Source organism: Anas platyrhynchos, chromosome 3, assembly GCF_047663525.1.
Source record: "Anas platyrhynchos isolate ZD024472 breed Pekin duck chromosome 3, IASCAAS_PekinDuck_T2T, whole genome shotgun sequence".
Taxonomy (NCBI): domain Eukaryota; kingdom Metazoa; phylum Chordata; class Aves; order Anseriformes; family Anatidae; genus Anas; species Anas platyrhynchos.
In genome coordinates this window covers 104539104-104558795 of record NC_092589.1, presented here as the reverse complement: position 1 = coordinate 104558795, position 19692 = coordinate 104539104, and the positions used below count along the sequence as shown (strand labels likewise).

General features: G+C 42.3%; 1 protein-coding gene across 1 annotated transcript; it reads right to left on the bottom strand.

Annotated features, from left to right (window-relative positions):
* Positions 1-15505: 15505 nt before the first annotated feature.
* On the bottom strand, positions 15506-17574 carry ID2 (inhibitor of DNA binding 2). Its single transcript, XM_005014170.6, has 3 exons — positions 17078-17574; positions 16896-16960; positions 15506-16143 (listed from the first exon to the last, which is right to left on the bottom strand). The coding sequence occupies exons 1-2, from the start codon at positions 17423-17425 to the stop codon at positions 16904-16906; spliced, it is 405 nt and encodes a 134-aa protein (XP_005014227.1). The 5' UTR covers positions 17426-17574; the 3' UTR covers positions 15506-16143; positions 16896-16903.
* Between the last annotated feature and the right edge of the window lie 2118 nt (positions 17575-19692).

Genomic DNA, 19692 nt, shown 5'->3' with positions numbered 1-19692 from the left:
GAAACCATAACTTCTTGCCTAACTGAATATGAAGAGCACAGTTTGGCTTGTCCTCTTGTTCTGATGCCTAGATATGTTTGTATGGTAGAGTGAAAATAGTTTTTGAAAAGAAAAATTTGGATGCAAATAATACTGCAGGGTTTATGTAACTTTTATGGCTACTCACCAGCTTAAGCCTTTTTTTTTTTTTTTTTTTTTTAAGCTTTCTGAACCTAATGGGAATAATATGGGAAAATCTCTGTACAGCCATGAGAGCCACAGGCAGAAAATCCCAATAGCATCCATTATTCTTAGTTCAGTGTGTTACACCCCATGGCCTTGATGCTGTATAGCTTTATCACCTGTGACAGGTTTGTTTAGGTTTCTAAATACATTACTAAAAAGTTGCCAAATATGATAGTACCTGAACGTTTCTCTTAATTGAAAGTAGCAATTGTGGTAAAATGTAAGTGTTAATACCTAGTTGTGAATTTTCAGACATGTAAGAGAAATGCAACATGTTAATTATACTAGACATGCTAGTGCTATAAAATGGTTGTGTTATATAAGGAATACATTGGCTAATTAGTTGTCTTAGATAAACAGCTGTTAGAATTTTGGCACACTTTTCTGTGCCAAATGATAGCGACGGTGGGGAAAACTTGAAGGAAAATTCAAATTCAGTTAAACAGAAAAAAACACACTAACCTTTATCTACTTTTTTTTAGTTAGCCTTGCGTGTTGCTTTTTAGTTTTCTGTTGCCTTTGTTAAGGGCTCTTTTGTCAGTATAAAAGAGGGTAAGGATAATTTCTTCATGAGAATATGGAAGAGTTTCATGAACTTGACATGTTCTGACAGATTTCTAAATTTCTATGAAAAGGAGAAAAATGAATAGATTGAAATTTTTAACAATATGAAAATAAATTATGTTTTCAAACCATTTCCAACAGAACTAGAATTTTCTAAAGACTAACTGGCACATGAAAACCTCTTAAATGGTTTTAAAAAGATGATTTAAAATTTATGTCTAGATAACTTTTTCAATAAAGATGTCTGTTGTGCAAGCTGAGTATCCAGTACAGTTTGTCCTTTGATAAATAAATAGTAGTTACAGAAATAACAACAACAAAAAAAAACTTAAAGCTGATGGAAAGTGGTTTTTTTGTTTGTTTGTTTGTTTTGTTTTCTTCCCTGTAGTGATGTGTACTTTTCTTCTGATGTTTTTCTGATACTACACTTAGGTAACTTACACTTAACTTCATTAAAGTCTTCACCTGGAATTCTGTAATAGAGGTGTTTGGTTATTACAGCTTAGTGATACTTCTGGCACTACTGATTCAGTTCTTTTGTGCTGAAGCATAAAACTAATGATAGAGGAAGTTTTCTTTATGGAACTCTGAGTCTAATATTTGTATTTTGATTTTTCAGGTCTGATTCCTCTGATACACCTAGTATTTTGTTAAGTTTTGTTTTTAGTAAGGTATGTGTGGTCTTCCATGAAGACTCCAAACTACAGTGTGTTTTTTTTTTTTAATAACATTTTCTCAGTCGTGAGAGATTATAGGTCATTAATAAGACATTGATAACACCAAGTTTTTGGGCCTTAAGAAGCATTAAAAGATGCTTCTCCACTCTGTCCCCAAGTGTATGTGTTACAGCAGTGATACAGTGATACTGGATAAGATTCTAAAAAGAAGATGTTAGTTGATTTCTTCCTCTTAGTTTAATGTATCATAGGGTCACCTTCTCCAGAAGTGGGGAAAAAAAATAAACAACAAATACACCTTGTAATATTTCAGAAGAATGTGGTCTTTTGGAGGAAAAAGGTAGGTGGGAAGTTGTGTGAGATTTCATGTAATGAAAGGTTGTATTTGAGAGTGTGTATATTTCTCTGAAAGATGGGATTTTAGCAACAGTGCATGCTTTATGTTTTTTCTCGTGCTATTACATGGTGCGGTGTACAGAGCTTTTTCATGTTTCAAGTATTTTTGTTATCATCATATCCTCATTACTTACAGAAGTAACCTGGGTTGCGGAGTTACCTCTGTAAATAACCCAAAGGGAGTTTCTCTGTCATCACTTGAGTGTGTTTGTATTGTTTATGAAATAAGAGGAGAACAGTAACAGTCCATTAAAAAATCTTGCGTCCAAGATTTCTCAAGATAGAAAACAAAGGGAAAGCATGAATGCTTTGTATGTGTCCCTGGAACCTAGAAATAAAATCATAGGCATAAAATATTGACTGTAGAGGACAGTAAAACTAATGGAAATTCTGTGATGCCTTACTGCCCTTCCTCACTAATTAAACTATAGGGAAGCAATCAGCAGGGGATTAACTTTTTTTATTATTATTATTTTTTTATTTAATATTTCTTCTAGAATAATGTGGGAGGTAGTCCTTGGCTAAAAGCAAAACAGATTCTTGTATCAGTTTACATATCCAAGCATCTTCAAATCTTTCTGAATTTGTCGTAGCAGTTCTGAGATGCAGCAGCATTATACTATTTTGGACACCAGAAAAATACAGCAGCGGTAGAATACAGAATTACATGAATTTTCTAGTACAGTCAAGAACTGAGTACTGAGATTCTGTCTGCTAGTCAGATTGGACTTTTATTGATATCAGAGGTCCCCTTTACTTTATGCTCATTTAAACCAGTAAGAAGTCTTGACATCTAAATCAGAGATTTTTATTAAGTTTGCTTTCTGTTATCACTCAGCATTTTTGTTTTCCATCCTCTTGATGTTTTCTCTTTGTAAACCTTGTAGCCTGTTTGTGGTCCTGTCCCTTTTTAGCCAAAACTTAAGTTTGTAAGTTCAAGCTTCTTTTGCGTGGCAGTCATTTTGGACTGAAGAAACTTACCTCTCTAACGTCTTCATCATAACCTTAGATCTGTTTTACAATGCAACTTTTTCCACTTCAGCAGTGGCGGAAAATGCTAGTCTGCAGGGGGTGGAGGTGCTGTGTGGGTTTCAGTTTTTGTTTTACCTGAGATGGGTAGGATGTAGGTTCTACAATATTTTTGTTCCTTCTCTGTCCTCTTCCCTACTCAAGAACCAACCTTTGGTTTTCAGATATTTTTGCTCTCAAAGATGAAAAGAAATCTTGATATTTCATTGTTCTTTGTAAGACAAGCCCTCAAACCATAACCCATTTAACTTCAGGACTTATTTACAACTTCAGAATATAAAGAAGGGTTTAGAGGCTTTGTCATTCTTGGATGCCTTCTGGTCTTAATTTTCAACATAATCTTTTTAGTAGCTTCTTTCAAGGTGTGGCTTGGAATCCTGAATAATTTCCTCTGTCTTCACCATCTGTGCTACCTTCTGCTTCTCTTCTATCAGACTAGCTCAGCTTCATGAGATCTTTTTATTTGCTAATATGAACTGAGGTCCTTCATTTTGTAGTCCATGGCTGTAGTGTTCAATAATTGTTTTTTTTTCTCACAGTCTTCATTTCAACTTTCAAGCTGAAGAATAAAGTACTATACAGTGCTTTGTTTAAGCATGTGGTGGGTTCTTTGCAATACTGGGACCAGCAGAACTCTTTCTGCATGACAATACTAAAAACACTACTACCAAGCAAAACGTACAGTGGTGATTCAGTTTGCAAGAGAAGGCATTTACGCTTTAAATTCAAATTCTGAAAAGTTAATCCCCACTTCTGGATTTTTTTTTTCAGTATATGAAAGGGGACTTTTTTTATTCTTGTCATTGAGAGTACTTGGACTTTCAGAAAGAATGCAGATAACTTCTGTTTTGACTACTTGCCTTTTAGCAAAGACCCAACAGTAATGATAGCTCATCTAAGATGGACCAGGATTTCTTTGCCTAAGTGGTTTCTAAAAACACATTCTAAGACCAGCTTGCTCGGGTTCTGTAAACTTTTATGATTCTTCAATTATTTTTATTTTTTTTAAGGGACAGTAGGCAAAAAAAAAAAAAAAAGATGCCTGAATCACCTGTACCTAAACATTCCCTGGAATTCAATGGCAGGGGAGGAGAGTTTTTTTTTTTTTGTTTTGTTTTGTTTTGTTTGTTTTTTTTCTCCTCAAGATTCATTTCAGGCTGTGAAAAGTTGGATAAAGTAGCTGAACGCTCATCCTCCTACTATGATGAGCTCCTTTGTAGTCTTTCTGCAATACCTGGAAAAACAACCCTTTTTAAAAAAAATAAATAATTTTGTTTTTTATACCTATCAGCACCTATTTCAGGTCTAGCTGTGAGTTGTGTAATCCCATGGCATACTTCTAGAAGTTGAGAAGTTTCTGTGATACTGACACTCAAACACTTTATGCAAAAATGTCTTTTTTTCTGCATATTTTTATTCCAAGACCATAACATGTCATTTCTTGGTGAAATGCTCCAACTGAAAACTAATGTGTGAAGAGGAGGAAATTCTGTTCATCAGTATCTCAAAACTTCCACATTCAGAAACAGCATGTCAAGTGGCAATTGGCAACATCAAAGTGGATGTACTGTGACAACAAATAGTGTGGCACAAGGTCTGCTCCTCACAGTCCAGAAGTCCTTGGTTTTGATACATCAAGTACCATATTCACCTGCCCATTCCTCTGCTGAGTGCTTAAAATGTACGGTGACTTAAGTCGTAATTGGGGAAAGAATCCTAATTTCTCTGTCCTGATTTTGTGTACATATATACTAGCTTCATTACATACGATTAGTCTTGAACGTAAGAAGCAGAGCTTTCTGTTCCTAAGGTGGTGTCCGTATCTTTAATTTCAGTTCAATCCCTTTTTGGTCTGTGATCAGAAGTTCAGCATACGCATTTCTGGGATTTCTCACATCAGAATTTTTTGTTTCGTCAAAAATCATAAAATTATCTCTTTCGGATCTTTAATGAGAAATTCCTTACCTGTCCTAGTCCAAGTAACCTTCCTATTTAAATGCAAATACTGGACATTTGTCCGCATTAGAATATTGATGTTCCTGTGCTATGGCAGAGGTCCTTATCGAGAACATAAAGGGCTCTATACAAAGCCTTCTGTCAGTTCTCTCGCATAAAGCTCCAGTTTCTGGGCTGTGTTGGAGCTAAAGATGCATGGCCATCCACTAGTTTGTTTTGCATTGACTTGGCAAAGTCATCTTGGTGCACCAGCATTTATTGAGTATTCACAAAGGTTCTCTGGGTTTGATGAAATTGTTTCCAGTGTTTGCGAGAGCAATGTGAACTCTGCCATTCATGATCATGTTTCTTTTCAGGCTGTAGCATTGTTCAGGAGAGCAGGTGAAATCCACACTTACGGCTTTCTCTGCCACTTTTTTGGATAAAGCACCCATAAGGTGCTACAGCTTTTCCTTCTTCCAAGTGTAATTTTCACATATTATCCCATACCCAAGCCATTCTTCCATGACCAATATGTTGAGGGGGGGTACCATTTTCGTGATCAAGTCAGGATTATGTTAACAGCTGAACAAAGCTATCTGCAAAGTCTTCTAAACAGTGTAATACTATATGAGATCGTGAAGGTAGAACCTCCTCATAGTGGCACACTTCACAGAGCTGTGGCAGCCCTTGAGAAGAGTCTTCACCCTCGATAGTTGCCAAGCTCATCTCTGGTTAAAGCAGAGCCAACAGACTTTGAGCCAACATTCAGCAAGAGTTATGCTACTACACAGGTATATAGGGGTTCACGCTGTGCTTGAAAAATTAATCAATCTGTCAGGCTTGGTATGAGGACTTGGACTCGCTTTTCCAGGTTACTGAGAGGGATGCATGGAGATGTTAAAATACACGTTTTGAAGTGGAGAAAAAAGTCTTATTCATAGGTTACCCTTAAAAGTCTTTCTGGTACTTGGAATTCTGTAATGGAGCAAGGACTGAGATGAAGAAGCATCTAGAGTTTGAGGGTAAATTGAGAATGTGGTATTGAACACATGCCATGGATAGTGCAAAAATTGATGATTCTCAACTACCCAGGAACACGTGCAATTACAATATAAATATGTAAATGAACAACACTTCTAAGAATGTACATCACAGTTGAAGAAAAAGGATTTTTGAAAAAAAAAACACACAACAATGTAGTCATGAAAACCTTGTAAACTAATGTAGCACTGAAAATTAATCAATTCAGATACCTTAGAATTATTGGGATGTGAAAATACTGTTAAGAAAACATCATCAAAATGCATTCACATTTCATTATTGTAAGGTTTTCTCTTTAAAGCTCTTGGGGGAATCAACAACAACAACAAAACAGGCAGAAGAAGAAAAATAGTTCAAGGTAAGTGGATTCCACATAAATGTTTGGCTTGTTATAGGACAGTACTCGGGGTTACCTTTGAATATTTTTTTCATTCATCACATTTTTATTATTCATCAGATGTTTAAGCTTTAAGTATGGAAGTCAATACGGAGTTTTCAGGAATTACCCTTATCAAGTGGCTCTATTTTTTTCCTTTGTTTTGGTAAGTGGCTTGCAGAAGACAGATGTAGCAGATGTGGTACATTTGACTGTAGTAAGACTTCGATAGTCAAAGGCCAAGCAAATGCAGTGAAGTGAAACCAGGCTTCTTAAAGAGGTAGATTTGGAGTGATTGTCAATTATCTCATGTCAAACAATAGGGTCACATGGGGGCTGTTTGTTCCATTTTTATTTAGTATTTCTCTTAGCAACCTTATTGGTAGAATTTCTAAGTTTATTCTTGTCTGAACCTGCCTTACCCTGAAGAACAGAATCAATTGATAGAGGGGATTGTAAATTAACATGATGTCATTAAAGGCAAGTATAAAGTATTGCACTTATCACAGTGAAATCAAATGCATGAATATAAAGTGCAGTGTAACCCACTAAACTAGCACAGAAGACAATAGAGGTTTAGCATGGTTAGTAAGCTAATACTAAGTCAACAACGTAAGTGATACTGTTGAAGGTGGAGGGAAGAAAAGGAAATCTCTGAGGGATATATTAATGGAAGTATTGTTTGATACAAGAGAGGTATGGAGGTATGCCCTGCTGCTGGAGAAGCTCTGTGTCCAGACCTGAGCACCTTTAATAAGCAACTGGAGGAGAACGGGGTGGGGAGGGATAAAGCAACCTACAAGTATATAGCAATGAAAGAATTGGACCTGTTGAGTTTAAAAGCAGGGAGCCTGAATGGATATAATTTCTTGATACGAAAAACATCATTACAGAAAGATTTTAAGAAGCTCCATCAGTGGAGCATAAAGTAATCAACTTGTAATTTGTGGTGGAATAAACCACATTTTGAAACAAAAACTATTCTAATAATTAAAGTAACATTAGGGTTATCTAGGGAAGTTGCAGAATTAAATTCACTGGGAGCTCTTGAGAGTTAAACAACTGAACAAGAGGAATCATAAGATGACCCCTGGCCACTCTGGCCTACTCTTTTTGGGTTTAGGTAGCCTAATGAACAGGTCTGGTTAAGGCAGTGTCTGTCACTGATAAGACTCCTAAAGGAGTAGGCCTGGATGTAAATACCTGTGAAAGAGCAAGAGTTGCAAAATTGCCCCTCAGAGGAGTAGAAATAGAAGTTTGAATACAGAAAATCACATTTTAAAGCTGTCTTTGCAGCGAGAAATAAAGTGATACGGGACACGTGTCTGGTTGGAGGCCCAGTGGCAATGTGACAACTAAAGAGAAACCCCGGCCTGTTCCAGTCATACGGGATACATATGATCGTAGCTGCCAGTTCAAATACAGAAGTAAAAGAGGGTATTTTCCTTGTCAAGCTAATAACTTCTTGTGTGTGACCCTAATGGGCAGGCTTCCAGTCACAAGTTTGATTCCTGTACATCGCTCAGTGACCTTAGGCCCAGCTGCTCTTCACTTTGTTTTTTTGTTTCCATGTTAAAATGTTATTAACATTCATATTCAAATGTGTGTGTTTGGAAGAATCCAAGTGAAAATGTTTGCTTTTTAACCTCTTAAAGAGGCTAAAAAGAGGCCTTTTGCACTTCCAGTGTCTTTTCTTTCCTTTGTCACAGGATCATTCAGGCTCTTGTTTCATCTCTTCACATTATGCTGTTCAATTCCTCAAGGGTCTGCTAAATGTAAATCATCCTTATCCTACTAGAGGAGGATGAGAAAGGAGAGAGAATGTGCATCTAACACGCTTGTTTAAGCAAAATACAGTTACATAAAATGATCTTACCAACATTCAGGCCCAAAGAAGCAGCTTTTTCCTTACATAGGGGTGTGAGTGTGCCCAGTGCTTTTTGCTCAGCTATTTATTTAGTAACGTAAGCAAAGTGAGGGCTTGAATTAACACAACAAGCTAATGACCGTTCCCTGGCCTACTGCAGTGGAATTTCTCCTATCGATACTGATAATCTCTCTGGAAAACAAAACATGATATTTAAAAACTCTGGGAGGGCTTCTAGGCCACGTAACTCCCTAGTCATGACTGGCAATTGTTCGAGCATGTGGCAGGTACAATTTCAGAGGATAAATGGCCAATTTTAATGCCCAAGAATGCTGCTGCTACTGTTCAGTTTAGTGTTACAAAGGCAGCCCAGTGTCCAGCCACTTCAGACATGCTGATTCATGCGAATTCCCAAGAGAGAGAACTGAACTTCCCATTTCTACATGTGTATAGAAACGTGAAGGAGTGAAATGACTCATGGAGGTCACATACAAAGTCTGTGGGAAATTGGGAATAAGAGCCATGTCTCGTAATTCCCAGTTCAAAGTCTTAACCAGGAGATCATTATTTTCCCCCACATCAGTGAAGCCCTGTTTCATCACTTTCAACAGCTGATAAATTACTTGTTTGAGCTGCTTAAACCCCAGAACTTTGAAGGGAAAGGTAAGAAGTGTTTGTAGCCTTTAAGTGTTTGCACGGATACCTTTAAATCATTCACCAGCATTATAGGCATCAAATGAAATTGATTTTCTTTCTTGACTTGTAATTAAGTGCTTAAGAAATGTGTGTAAACCATCAATCGATCAAAAAAAAAAAATACATCTCATCTATAGTTCAGACTAAAATATAGTAAAGTAGTAGGTTATTTCTTTTGTGGTATGGTGGTTTTGTTTGTTTTTTAGTACTTGAAATTGATTACATTTATGAAGAGCTTTTTTCTTTTCCCCTACAGGAACCTGGCAACTGCCTATGTATACTTGTTGGATGAAACCCTCGATTATTTAAGGGGCTCCAGCTGAAGGTCTCTTTGCAAGTGATCATTTCCAAGACCTTTGTCTGTTATGTCTTACATAAAACTGTCACACCATTACCTTACAATTACCACATACACTTACAGTGCCTCCAACATAGCAATAGATATCCAGTAATTGATTAAGCAATGTAATAGTTAGAATTTCTCCTCCACTAAAGCCCTCCAGCATTTGCTTTTTGGTATGCCTGCACGGTAACCTGATGGTGTTAGGGCAGCTCACATAGATGAGTATGAACCAACTGCCTGAAGCATCAAGAGCCATAAGATTTAGATGTCAGTACAGACATGTATTTTCCACCTTGCCTATATCTGTTGGACAATATTGCTGACCTTAAAGTCTCCTAAGATAGCGATAACAATATTAGCAAGCACTCAAAGCTGCCAAAAAATAACATACCATTCACTATTAGTGACAATCTGTTTCAGATTTTCAGTTTATGAGAACTTTCTTCATGCTGTCAATAAACTGCTAATTGCATGTTGGATGTGGTATGTGCTTAACATACACAGCTTTTATGTCTATGTTGATTACAAAGCTCCAAACTTCCAGTTAACCTTTTTTTTTTTTTCCCTCTAAGCATTTTTTTTTTAGAGTTAGATAGAAAGATCCGTAGATAGGTGCATATAGAAACATTTGTCGAATCAAATGAATTCAGTCCAAAAGTTCAATTTCAAAGGAGCTCAAAGTTTTTGAATGACTGAAGAAGTGGATTTACAGTGGAATTCAGGAATTTCATGTTATATTTACTGTAAGTTTTAATACTTATGTAATTGGTGAGCTCCAACCAAGAGTGGAGCAAGAGTGGTAAGGGTAATGATGGCATAATCTGAGCAAAATGAGAATCAGCAAGGACTGGTAAGCAGCATGTGTCCACATGTGTAGCACCTTGCTTCATATCTGTTGGGTGGAAACGTTTATGTGCAGTAAAACAGCTTTTTAACAAGAACCAGACTGAGTTTATAGATGTGACATGTAATTCCCTCTGCCTCCTCACTGTTATGTCTTTTGAAAAGTACTAATGGGAGGTTTACTTAACGTGTTTTACACAAATTTGTTAATTAAAAAAGCAAACCCCCAGCACTAGCACAGTTGTTTTTTTTTTTTTTTCCCTATGTATTTACAAGCACAAATACAAAAGCACAAATGAGATACTTTTCCAAGAAGTTGTGAAAGAGCGTAACCAGTTTTTGTGAAATACCCTTCCCCTTGCCTTATGCCTTGTATATTAATTCCTGGTGAAACTTAATCTGAACCTTAAAAAATTGTTCATAGTCTTGGTCTTTTTTTTATATGTTTTTGCCTCGGGGTCAGATCTCTTATCCTTAACAATTAGAAGATGGATATTTTCTGTCATCTTTCCACATCCCTCGTAGTTAACCTTCTACATAATGGTGTTTGTGTAACATTTGTCAATGAGCCGAGTCCCTGTGCCTTTCTGACACTGTACAAGTTTATTCTGGAGTGTGTTGATATTATGAAAATGAGGGTCTGAAAATGGCAGAAGTCTCAGCCCCGGTGACTTCTATGAGCACAGGCTCTCCTGTGTCATCTCCTCTCTACTTTGGTTTCCAGCAGACTGCCAAGTTAGTGGATCTCCTTTTCCCGGCATGGGCCTGTCGGTGAGTTTCTAAAAGATCACACAGCTTTCGGATGAGCCTGAGATTTACCGAAAATGTGTCTGAAGGACACTTCCAGGCGTTGCATTTCCCTCAGATGCTGGGATCAGATCGGAGCTAAGCCCGCACAGTTCTGGGGGATGTAAGAAGCTTGGGGCTTGAGTGCCATGGTTGGTGTGGGCAGGAAGCTCTGCTTATTGCTTCTTGAAGGCAAGGTGTTCTGCTTTGGTCTTCCCATTCTAATGTGTGAGATGCTTAGTTTTGGACATTAGCCTTGTCATCCCCTTTTCTTCCTGCCCCCTCTCCACCTTCTGAGCACTATGCCTCTTCTCAGGATGAGAAAAAGTAAAACGATGGGTACAAATTGAATAGGATATTCCAGTTCTGAGTATACGCACACAAAATATCTGGAAGACTCTTCTCAGAGAACATGAGATGCTGCAAGCACGTGGAGGAAGCATCACTTACTGCTGCTCTCTTGCTCTTCTTCCCTAGGCACCAGCTGCAAGACAGTAAGTATCAAAGTAATTCCCTCTTTTTTTGCAAGTGAAATTTAGCAGATTGTTTATTTATTTATTTATTTATTTATAAATTAAAAAGCTTTTTGGCAATCATTTGAAGTTTTGCCATCAGCAGTAAAACTCAAGAGCCGGCTCAAGCTCTTCGTTTTACATAGAAATACCTGAACTATTTGTAAAACTGATTGCCACAGACATGGTGTAATTTGTGAAGTTATTTATTAGAGATTATAATGACATTCTTTTTGGCTAACTAATGTAGCCAAATTGTTTTGAATCTGGATAGGTCCAAAAACTTCATATAATATTGTGCTCTCTCTCTATTCATCACAGTGTTGCGAGGACAGACAGGAGGTAAAGGTTTGGCTCCAGGGGCAGCTAGCAGCAGTAAGTTTGGCTTTATTTACATTCTTTCTCCTGTGTCCCCTAATTTTTAATATTTTTTTTCCCCAAGGAAAGCAACAAACTGAAACATGAGTTCCTCTCAGTTGCTGTGATTGATTCCAAAAGCAACTGCATTTGTTTCCTCTTTTGTTTCCCCCTTCGATTTGCTTTAGCATGTGGCTTACACAAACATTGACTGCTGCTGTGCAATATAAGCTTTGTTTCATTGAAGTGCTGTTTGCATTTGGTCCTTATGTTTTAGAATTACAACTTAAATGGCTATTTGAGAGAGGATGATGTTAATGTGGATAAACTGGATTTCAAGCATCAAACATTTCCATTTTTCTGTAGATTCAGAAAATACCGATCCTTTTGTAGAATGGTGCTTTTAAAGAGTACATTTAAAAAACTATTTTCCAACTAATATTCGGTGCCAATGTTTGTACAGCTTACTCAATCTTTTGCCACGTGACAGCTGCATTCTACTGTCCTTCTCCCTTACAGCTTCCAGTAAGGGCTGTGTAAATCATTTCTTGTCGCATGTAAGCAAGCAAAGACAGTGGTAAACAGGAAGGGGGTGCTTACTCACAAATACAGTATTCTCATTAGCAAATCATTTAATATATTTTCCACATTGCATAAATTGATCCAGATTGCAGACTTGTATGGGAGAATCTCTAACACATAAGGTTGTGTAGAGGACGTTTTGCTTTCCAGAGTCAAATATAAGCTTCCTGACCTAATGCTTATCAAACGGTACTTTGCCTTTAACAATACAGCTTTTTTATGCAACTTTTCCTTCAAAATTTTGGGACCGTTTCATTTAGGAGTGACATTCCCAGCCAGCAGAGCAGAATTAGCTACATCATCATTCCCCAGCTGCAGCTGCAACAGGAGTTTAAACAACCCGTGGAAGATCGGGGCTCTGATATTGACTCGTAAGGCGTAAAGAATCGGGAGATCCAGCCTTTTAACAGAAAATAAAACGGCAAATCCGTGTCTGCTCTGCACCCAGCCGCCGGGAGATGGGTGGCGGAGAGGAGCCTGCTGTCCCCGGCCGGGCCAGAGGGTGGCAGTGGCCCTCCACGCAGCCGGGCCACCGCTGGAAGAGGGCGACTCAAGCTCGGTACCTGCTGGTGTAGCCGGGAGTCGGCTTTTCCCTCAAAATACTCGCACGGGTCCCTCGAGTGGCTGGGCTTGGTGCAGGAGACACGGTGGAGGACTGCTGGACGCATCCCCTGCACCTGGTGGGTGATGGACCAGAGGGAGTCGCGCTGCTCGAGTGTGCGAGGGGGATTTTGGAGCCCTTCTGATATGTCCGTGCGTTAAATGCCCGATAATGCACTCCCTGGACGTCCCAATGAGGCAACTACAGGTGTTGGGAAGGGGCCAGGTGTGAAAGACTGGCAAGAAAAGAACCACCCTCAGCCTCCTTAAATCTTTTTATTTATTTTTTTCCCAAATGGGGATGTTTCATTTACATCTGTAGGTGTGTTGGCAACTTTCGTGCGTGGCCTACTCGGCGTTTACAGTGTGTAAATGTGATCGCTGCCAACCGTTGCCCACCAGCGTGTAGCTGGGTGTGCATCTCCTCGTCTGTGTTCGGCTGAGAGTTAACGGGGCTGCTGGCAACAACTGGCTTCCAGAAACGGGGCCAGAGAAAGCGGTGACAAGTTCAGAGAGTTTCCTACTGTCTTCTGGGGGTACATTGGCAGTGATAGAGCATAAAGCCCAAATCTGTAAGGAAACTTTGAAGCCTTAACATAAATTCCTGCGCACTAAGCTTTGACCTTGCTGTTTATTTTTGCACTGCAAAGTCTTAAGAACAAACCCAAAGAGCGAATCTCCGAAGTTAGAGCAGGCAGGGTAAGCTCCTACTTCGGAGCAGAGGAATGCGGTGTGGAGATGATGAATTAGTTAATTGTGAAAGAGGAAACATTTTTTTCTTTTCTTAATTTACAGTTTTAAAAACATGTTTGTGTTTTTTTCTTCCTGCTCATTTCCCCACACCTCATAAATTGTGAATTTCTCTTTTGGCTATGCATGACGAGGAAATTTGTTTCATTCTACGCGCATATTCATCATCCCCGAGCTTAAAAATATTGAAGTTGCAACGCCCCAGTTTCTGGAGGGGTTGATCTGCCTGTTGCAGCTCTTTAATTTCATCAGCTAAACCAGGGGTTTAATGTGACATCCAGTGTGGTCTCACCCTAAAACGAACAACAGGGTGAAAAATTAGCTTTGAGGGAGAAATGGGGTGGTGATTATGTGGAGATTGTTACTGTTTTGAAAGGACTAAGCCCTGAGCGCTGCCTGACCCCCCGAATCAGCTGCTGTTCACGTCAGTAAAATCCCCACAAAAAGGAGTATTTCAGGAACTGCGATGTGCAGTGATGAAATCTGTTACTAGCGGGCTGTCAGGGTTAAACGTTCATCGCACCGAGCTGGGACAAACCCAGCGCTCAGACAGTAGCGGGGCTCGGCCACAGGAGGCACAGCGAGTGTGTGCCATGGGGAGAGATTTCCTTAATCGCTGCTGGACGCCTTGTGAGAAGATCATCCCCGGCCTTCCCCCCTCCCGGCAGAACCCTGCTGTCTCCTCATGGCGTTGATCCTGGCAGAGGTGCGCGGCTGCATTAAGAGCTCAGCGCTGGCTTTCTCCCAGCCTGCGCCAATGGGTTTGGTGTCAAGGGCAAGGGAAGGCAGCTGCTGCCGCTGCCCCCGCGCACCACCCGCCCACCTGCCCGCTGCTGAAAGTGCTGCTGGCCCCAGGTGAGGCTCCTGCCACAGCCCCGAAATCCTAAACACGCTCAGAAGCGTTGAGTGAGGCCTCCAGGGAGCACTACTTACCCCAAAGCACCGCTGAAGTTTCCCTCGTATTGTGATCCTCTTTTAATTCATTTGTAGGACTCAAAATTTAGTTCCTGTCTGAGGTGGGTTTCTAACTGAGCTTAAATTAGAACATCATCTGATAAGGCACCGTTCCCACATCCCGTCTTATGACAGCTAAAGAGGTGCAATGAACAATGCTCGTTAGAGTGGGCTCGGAGGGTAGGCTAATGCCCTGCAATAAGTAGGGCGGATTGCACCGTGTCTGAAGGCAAAAGAGAAAAGAAAAGCTGTTACTGGCTTTCAAGAATTTCGAGTCCCGTTTCAAACTTAATTTAATTCTTATGGAGAAAGAGTTCCTTTAGGAGCAGCCAAAGTTTAATCAGTAACACAACAGTGATTTAAGCTCAATTCTCAGTATCTTAGTCATACAGAGCTGCTGCTGCAACTGATTAGAAACCCCATTTCATTGAAATACTGCATGGAAGCATGAAAATTCCAGTGTGGAAAGGCAACAGTCACTTCATCATTTTAGATCCCATGTTAACGCATCACCAGCTCGCACATTCAAAGCCTTTTTAGAGAAATTTAATAGTTGATAATTTTGAACACAAATTAACAGATCCGGGGCATCACTACTGAGCACTAAATCATCTGTAGGGGTGGGAAAAAAAAGTTACATTCCCTGGGAATGTCTCAGGATTAACCGCTTTTGTGCATGTTTCCAAACACTTTGTCAATAGCATCCCCTCCTTAATAAATTACTTTACCAGCTCCTTTCACACTGTTTATAGACAGATCACTTAGAAGTTTGTCATATACATTCAAATAAGACTTTCCAAGTTACAAGAATTATTATTCACTTCAGGTAATTTTATTCTTTGTATTCTCTACATATTTGAACTTTTACTCAGTAAAACTGTAACAGAATGTTTAAGTATTTTTAAAAAAACAAACACCACAAATCATAGCCAGCCAACAGTTGGTCCCCAAAGAATAGCCAGCAATCAGTTCAATAAACACACTTGATTTATTTTGTATAAAAAGGGGTTAAGTTTACAACTAAACTTTTATAAAAAGTTTAGCATGATTAAGTACATCATTACACTTTTTGCAGAAATTTACATTTCTGCCACTATACAAGAAAACTCTAATTAAAGAGTTCACAAGGTTTCACTCATATATATATATTTATATATAAATATATACACAGCATTCAGTCCTAGGTTTGTGTCAGAAAGGTAATTTCTGACCACAGACGCTCCTAAAAAACTGAACACTGGATCCTTCTGGTACTCACGCTCCACCTTTGGAAAAAAAGGCAAAGTCTGCTTTAAAATGGGCAACTCCTTGTGAGATTTTGTTTCGCTCCCCACGTTGGGAATAGTATATAAAGGAAGCCTTCCAACTAGGGAAAGGGTATTTAAGAGTCTCTTCATAAATAACTAGGTTCAGTCCAAGTTGAAGAATGGGGTGGGGATAAAGATCAATCTTGGTTTTTCTTCTTTAATCATTTTTAAAGGTCCTTTTAGTTAACGTGGATTTCCCCCCTCCAGATACAGCTGAAAAATAAATTCAGCACCTCAAAAAAAAATCTTGTAGACATTTTCTTGTGCAAAAAAAAAAAAAAAAACTCATCAGTGGAACACCTGCAAGAGATTGAAAAGAGGCATATTTAGGAGAATGCTAACAGGGCAGAGATCCGGACAGACTGGCGCCAGAGAGGAAGCCACAGTTTGAACATTTAACCAAACACTCAAAGATTGGGCAAACCCTGGCGTCCAGATGCAACACATACACGCTCACACACTCGCTCTCAAGAGCGCAAATTGAACATTAAAATAACATACACTCAAGGGAAAGGGTAGAAAGAGGATTCTCAGCCCAATCTCTATTTAGATCTCTGCAAACGCAATGCTCAGAGGCGCCAGTCTGCCTCTTAGAGCAATTATTTGATTAAAAGCAGTCACTTATTTAACTGATAGTGCAGACGATCCCACATCACAGAATTCACGGAATTGTGCCAAGATTCCCAACTTAATCAGTCACTTTGGCCCAGGAAGTTAAGACTTCAAGAAGAGATAACCAGGGAATTCGCTTTAAGCAGTAGCAGAGCAGACAGCCTGTGCTGCTTAATGAACCCTAGCAGCAAGACACACTTTGGACTGCAAGACTCAGTTGGGAGGCTAGTGTTTTGTTTTTTTTTTTTACAGCCGGATTAGGATTATTGGTAATAACAAGAGGATTATAAGCAATAGTAAGTCAATTCTAAGCAAACTTTTAGGAGCGATTTGTTTTGCATGTGACAGTCATCCGGGGGGGGGGGGAATCCCATTCAAAGCCCAACCACTTTCATCTGAACTTTTTATTTTAAGCAAAATAGAAGGTGTGTTCTACTCACCGTCGGATTCAGCCACAAAGTGCTTTGCTGTCACTTGACATGAGTTCTGAGGGGAACTCGGCTGCCTGCAGGGAGAGAGCAGAGACCAGACCCCGCCGTTAGCCTGCTGGGCAGCACGGGCAGCCTTCAGAGGGGGGATCCCGGCTGCACCACCCCCGGGAACACCAAGGGAAGAGCCTTACCTGTAGGGAGAGGATGCTGATGTCTGTGTTGAGGGTGGTCAGCGGGGTCCTGGAGGCCGGGCTCTGTCCCGGCCGCTGGTGGTGCAGGCTGACGATGCTGGGGTGCGAGTCCAAGGCGATCTGCAGGTCCAGGATGTAGTCGATGACGTGCTGCAGGATTTCCATCTTGCTGACCTTCTTGTTCTGCGGGATGCTGGGCACCAGCTCCTTCAGCTTGGAGTAGCAGTCGTTCATGTTGTACAGCAAGCTCATGGGGTCGTCCACCGGGGTTTTGCTGCGGGAGATGCCCAGGTTGTGCTCCGAGAGGCTGTTTTTCCGCACGGACCTCACGGGGCTGAAGGCTTTCATCGCTGAAAGGCGGTGAGGGGAAAGGAAGGAAGGGCACGGAGCGGAGCGAGCTGTTTGCACGCGCGGTGGGGAGCCCAGCGGAGCGCCCTGCCTGCCTCCCTCAGCGCGCCGCCGCACCTCGCTCTGAGGCGCGGGGCCGCGCGGCCCCCCCTTTTATAGGCGCCGCGCCGCCGCGCCCGGCCCGCGCGCGCTGCCATTGGCTAGAGAGCACCCGTCAATCATCCCGAGAGCCCGCCCACTCGAGGAGCGGCCACGAAGGGGTGGGGGCCGCGCGGGCTTCCGCGTGCCCAGCCAATGGCGGCGCCGGGGGGGCGGGGCCCGGGCGCTCAGCTGAGGGAGTAAATAGTGCGCGGCGGGCGGGCGGGCTGAGCGCACGGGGCTGCGCGCGGCCGTTGGGACCGTTAGCGCCGGGCGGCCGTGAGGGAGCTGCCGCCGGCGGTAGCAGCCAGGGGGACATCAGTGGAAAAAAAAAAAAAGAAATAAAGCAATAAACGAGTTGTTTTTGTTTAATTGCAGGGTTCGTCTCAGGTTTTTAAGCCGAGCTCCTTCGCGTTTTCCATCCCCGTACTTAACACTGAGCAGCGCCTCAGGGAGAGCCGGCTCCGGCGGGGCGGCCGCGCACGACCAAAACTGACAGAACTCGCCCCAAAAAACGCCGCGCGGGCGCCAACAACCCCGCGAAGCCAATTAACATCCCCACTAATTACCCGCGCGGCTCCCCCTTCCCAAGCAGCCCCGCCGTGGGGGGCCCCGCGGCCTTTCCCCCCCCCCATCCCTCACCCCTCACCCGTCCCCCTTTGCATCCCCCCCCCGGGGGGGGCCCCGGCGCTGCCCGGCCCCGCTCCTCCCCTCCCTCAGCCCGGGGCCGGCCGGGACTGCGCGGCGCCAGCCCCGTGACATCAGCCCCTCGCCGCCGCCCCCCCCTCGGCCCGCCCGCCCTCGCCGCCCGGGCCCGGCGGCGCCGCTGAGGCGGCTGCCATGGCGACCGGGGCTGCGCCCGCGGCGGCGGCAGGCAGGCGGCAGGCAGGCGGCGGGCCCGGCCCCGCTTCCCCCTCCCGGGCGCACCTGCAGCGGGGGCAGCCCGAGCCGGACGCCTCACGGCCCGCCTCAGGGAGGGGGTGCTGAGGGGGTTTGGGGGGGGTTCACGAGGCTCCGGAGGGGTTTTGGGGGTTTTTGTGAGGTAAAAAATGCGGCCCCCCCCTCCCCTCACTCCTCGCTCAGTTTTGGGGCGCCTGAGGGAAATGGCGGGGGGGGAGAAAAAGGGGGGGGGGGGGCGCTGCCCTCGCCGCTGTTAGCGACGTTTATTTATCGAGGAATAAGCGCGAATGGTTTTAATTGCCTCAAACGGGACTTGAAATGAAATAAAATAAAATAAAAAAATAAAAATCTGTGAAGCTTGGCCCCTTCCCAAGCCATCGGCACCGCCGCGTAGGTTTTGGTGCGGGGCTTCGCGGCGCGCCAGGTGAAATACCTCGGCCAGCCCCCCGCCCGCCTTTTGTCCGCCTCACGTCTCGGGTGCATTCAAAGAAAGGAGTTTGAAGAAGTTTGGGGTGTGTTTTTTTTCTCTCCCACCCCCCCCTCTTTTATTCCTTTCGAGCGGGGGGGGGGGGGGGGGGGGGGGAGACTCTCTGCACGCGAAATATTGAGTTACAACTTCTGCGAAACGCACCGGGCTGTAACAGCGTTTTCGACTTTCACAAAGGATTTTCCTGTTACTTTTGTTCCGGTCACAAAATTAAAGACAAAAAAAAAAAAAAAAGAGGCCAAAAAGAAAAAAAAAAAAAAAACTTGGGGGAGAGATAAGGTCTGGAAAACAATCTGGAATTGCCAGGCTGTTGGTGGGAGCTCTGCGGGGCTGGCGTCAGGAAGTCTGCGCCGCCTTCTATTACTGTTGATCCAGCTTTGTGCAGCTGCACTCAGTACAATTAGCTTGTAGAAACAATCCTGCTGTAGGCAGCCTCTTCCCTTCAAAGTGCTTTTCTATACTGATCCCCTCACATCATGATGCTGGAAATCAAGTCACAAGCCGACCACTGTTTGGCCAACATCATCTGTGGGAATTCATTAACCTCCATCCCAGAGATGCAACAAGAGATTGTTTGTCCAGAACTAAACTTACAGCTTAATATGATGTAGCCCATACAGGAAAAAACCTGTGTCCCCATTTTTTTTTTTTTTTGTCCATAACAAGAAACACATTGTGCAGCTTTTTTTTTTTTTTTTTTTTTTTAGGGGGTGGGGAATGTAGCTGAAAACCAGGCGTGCGC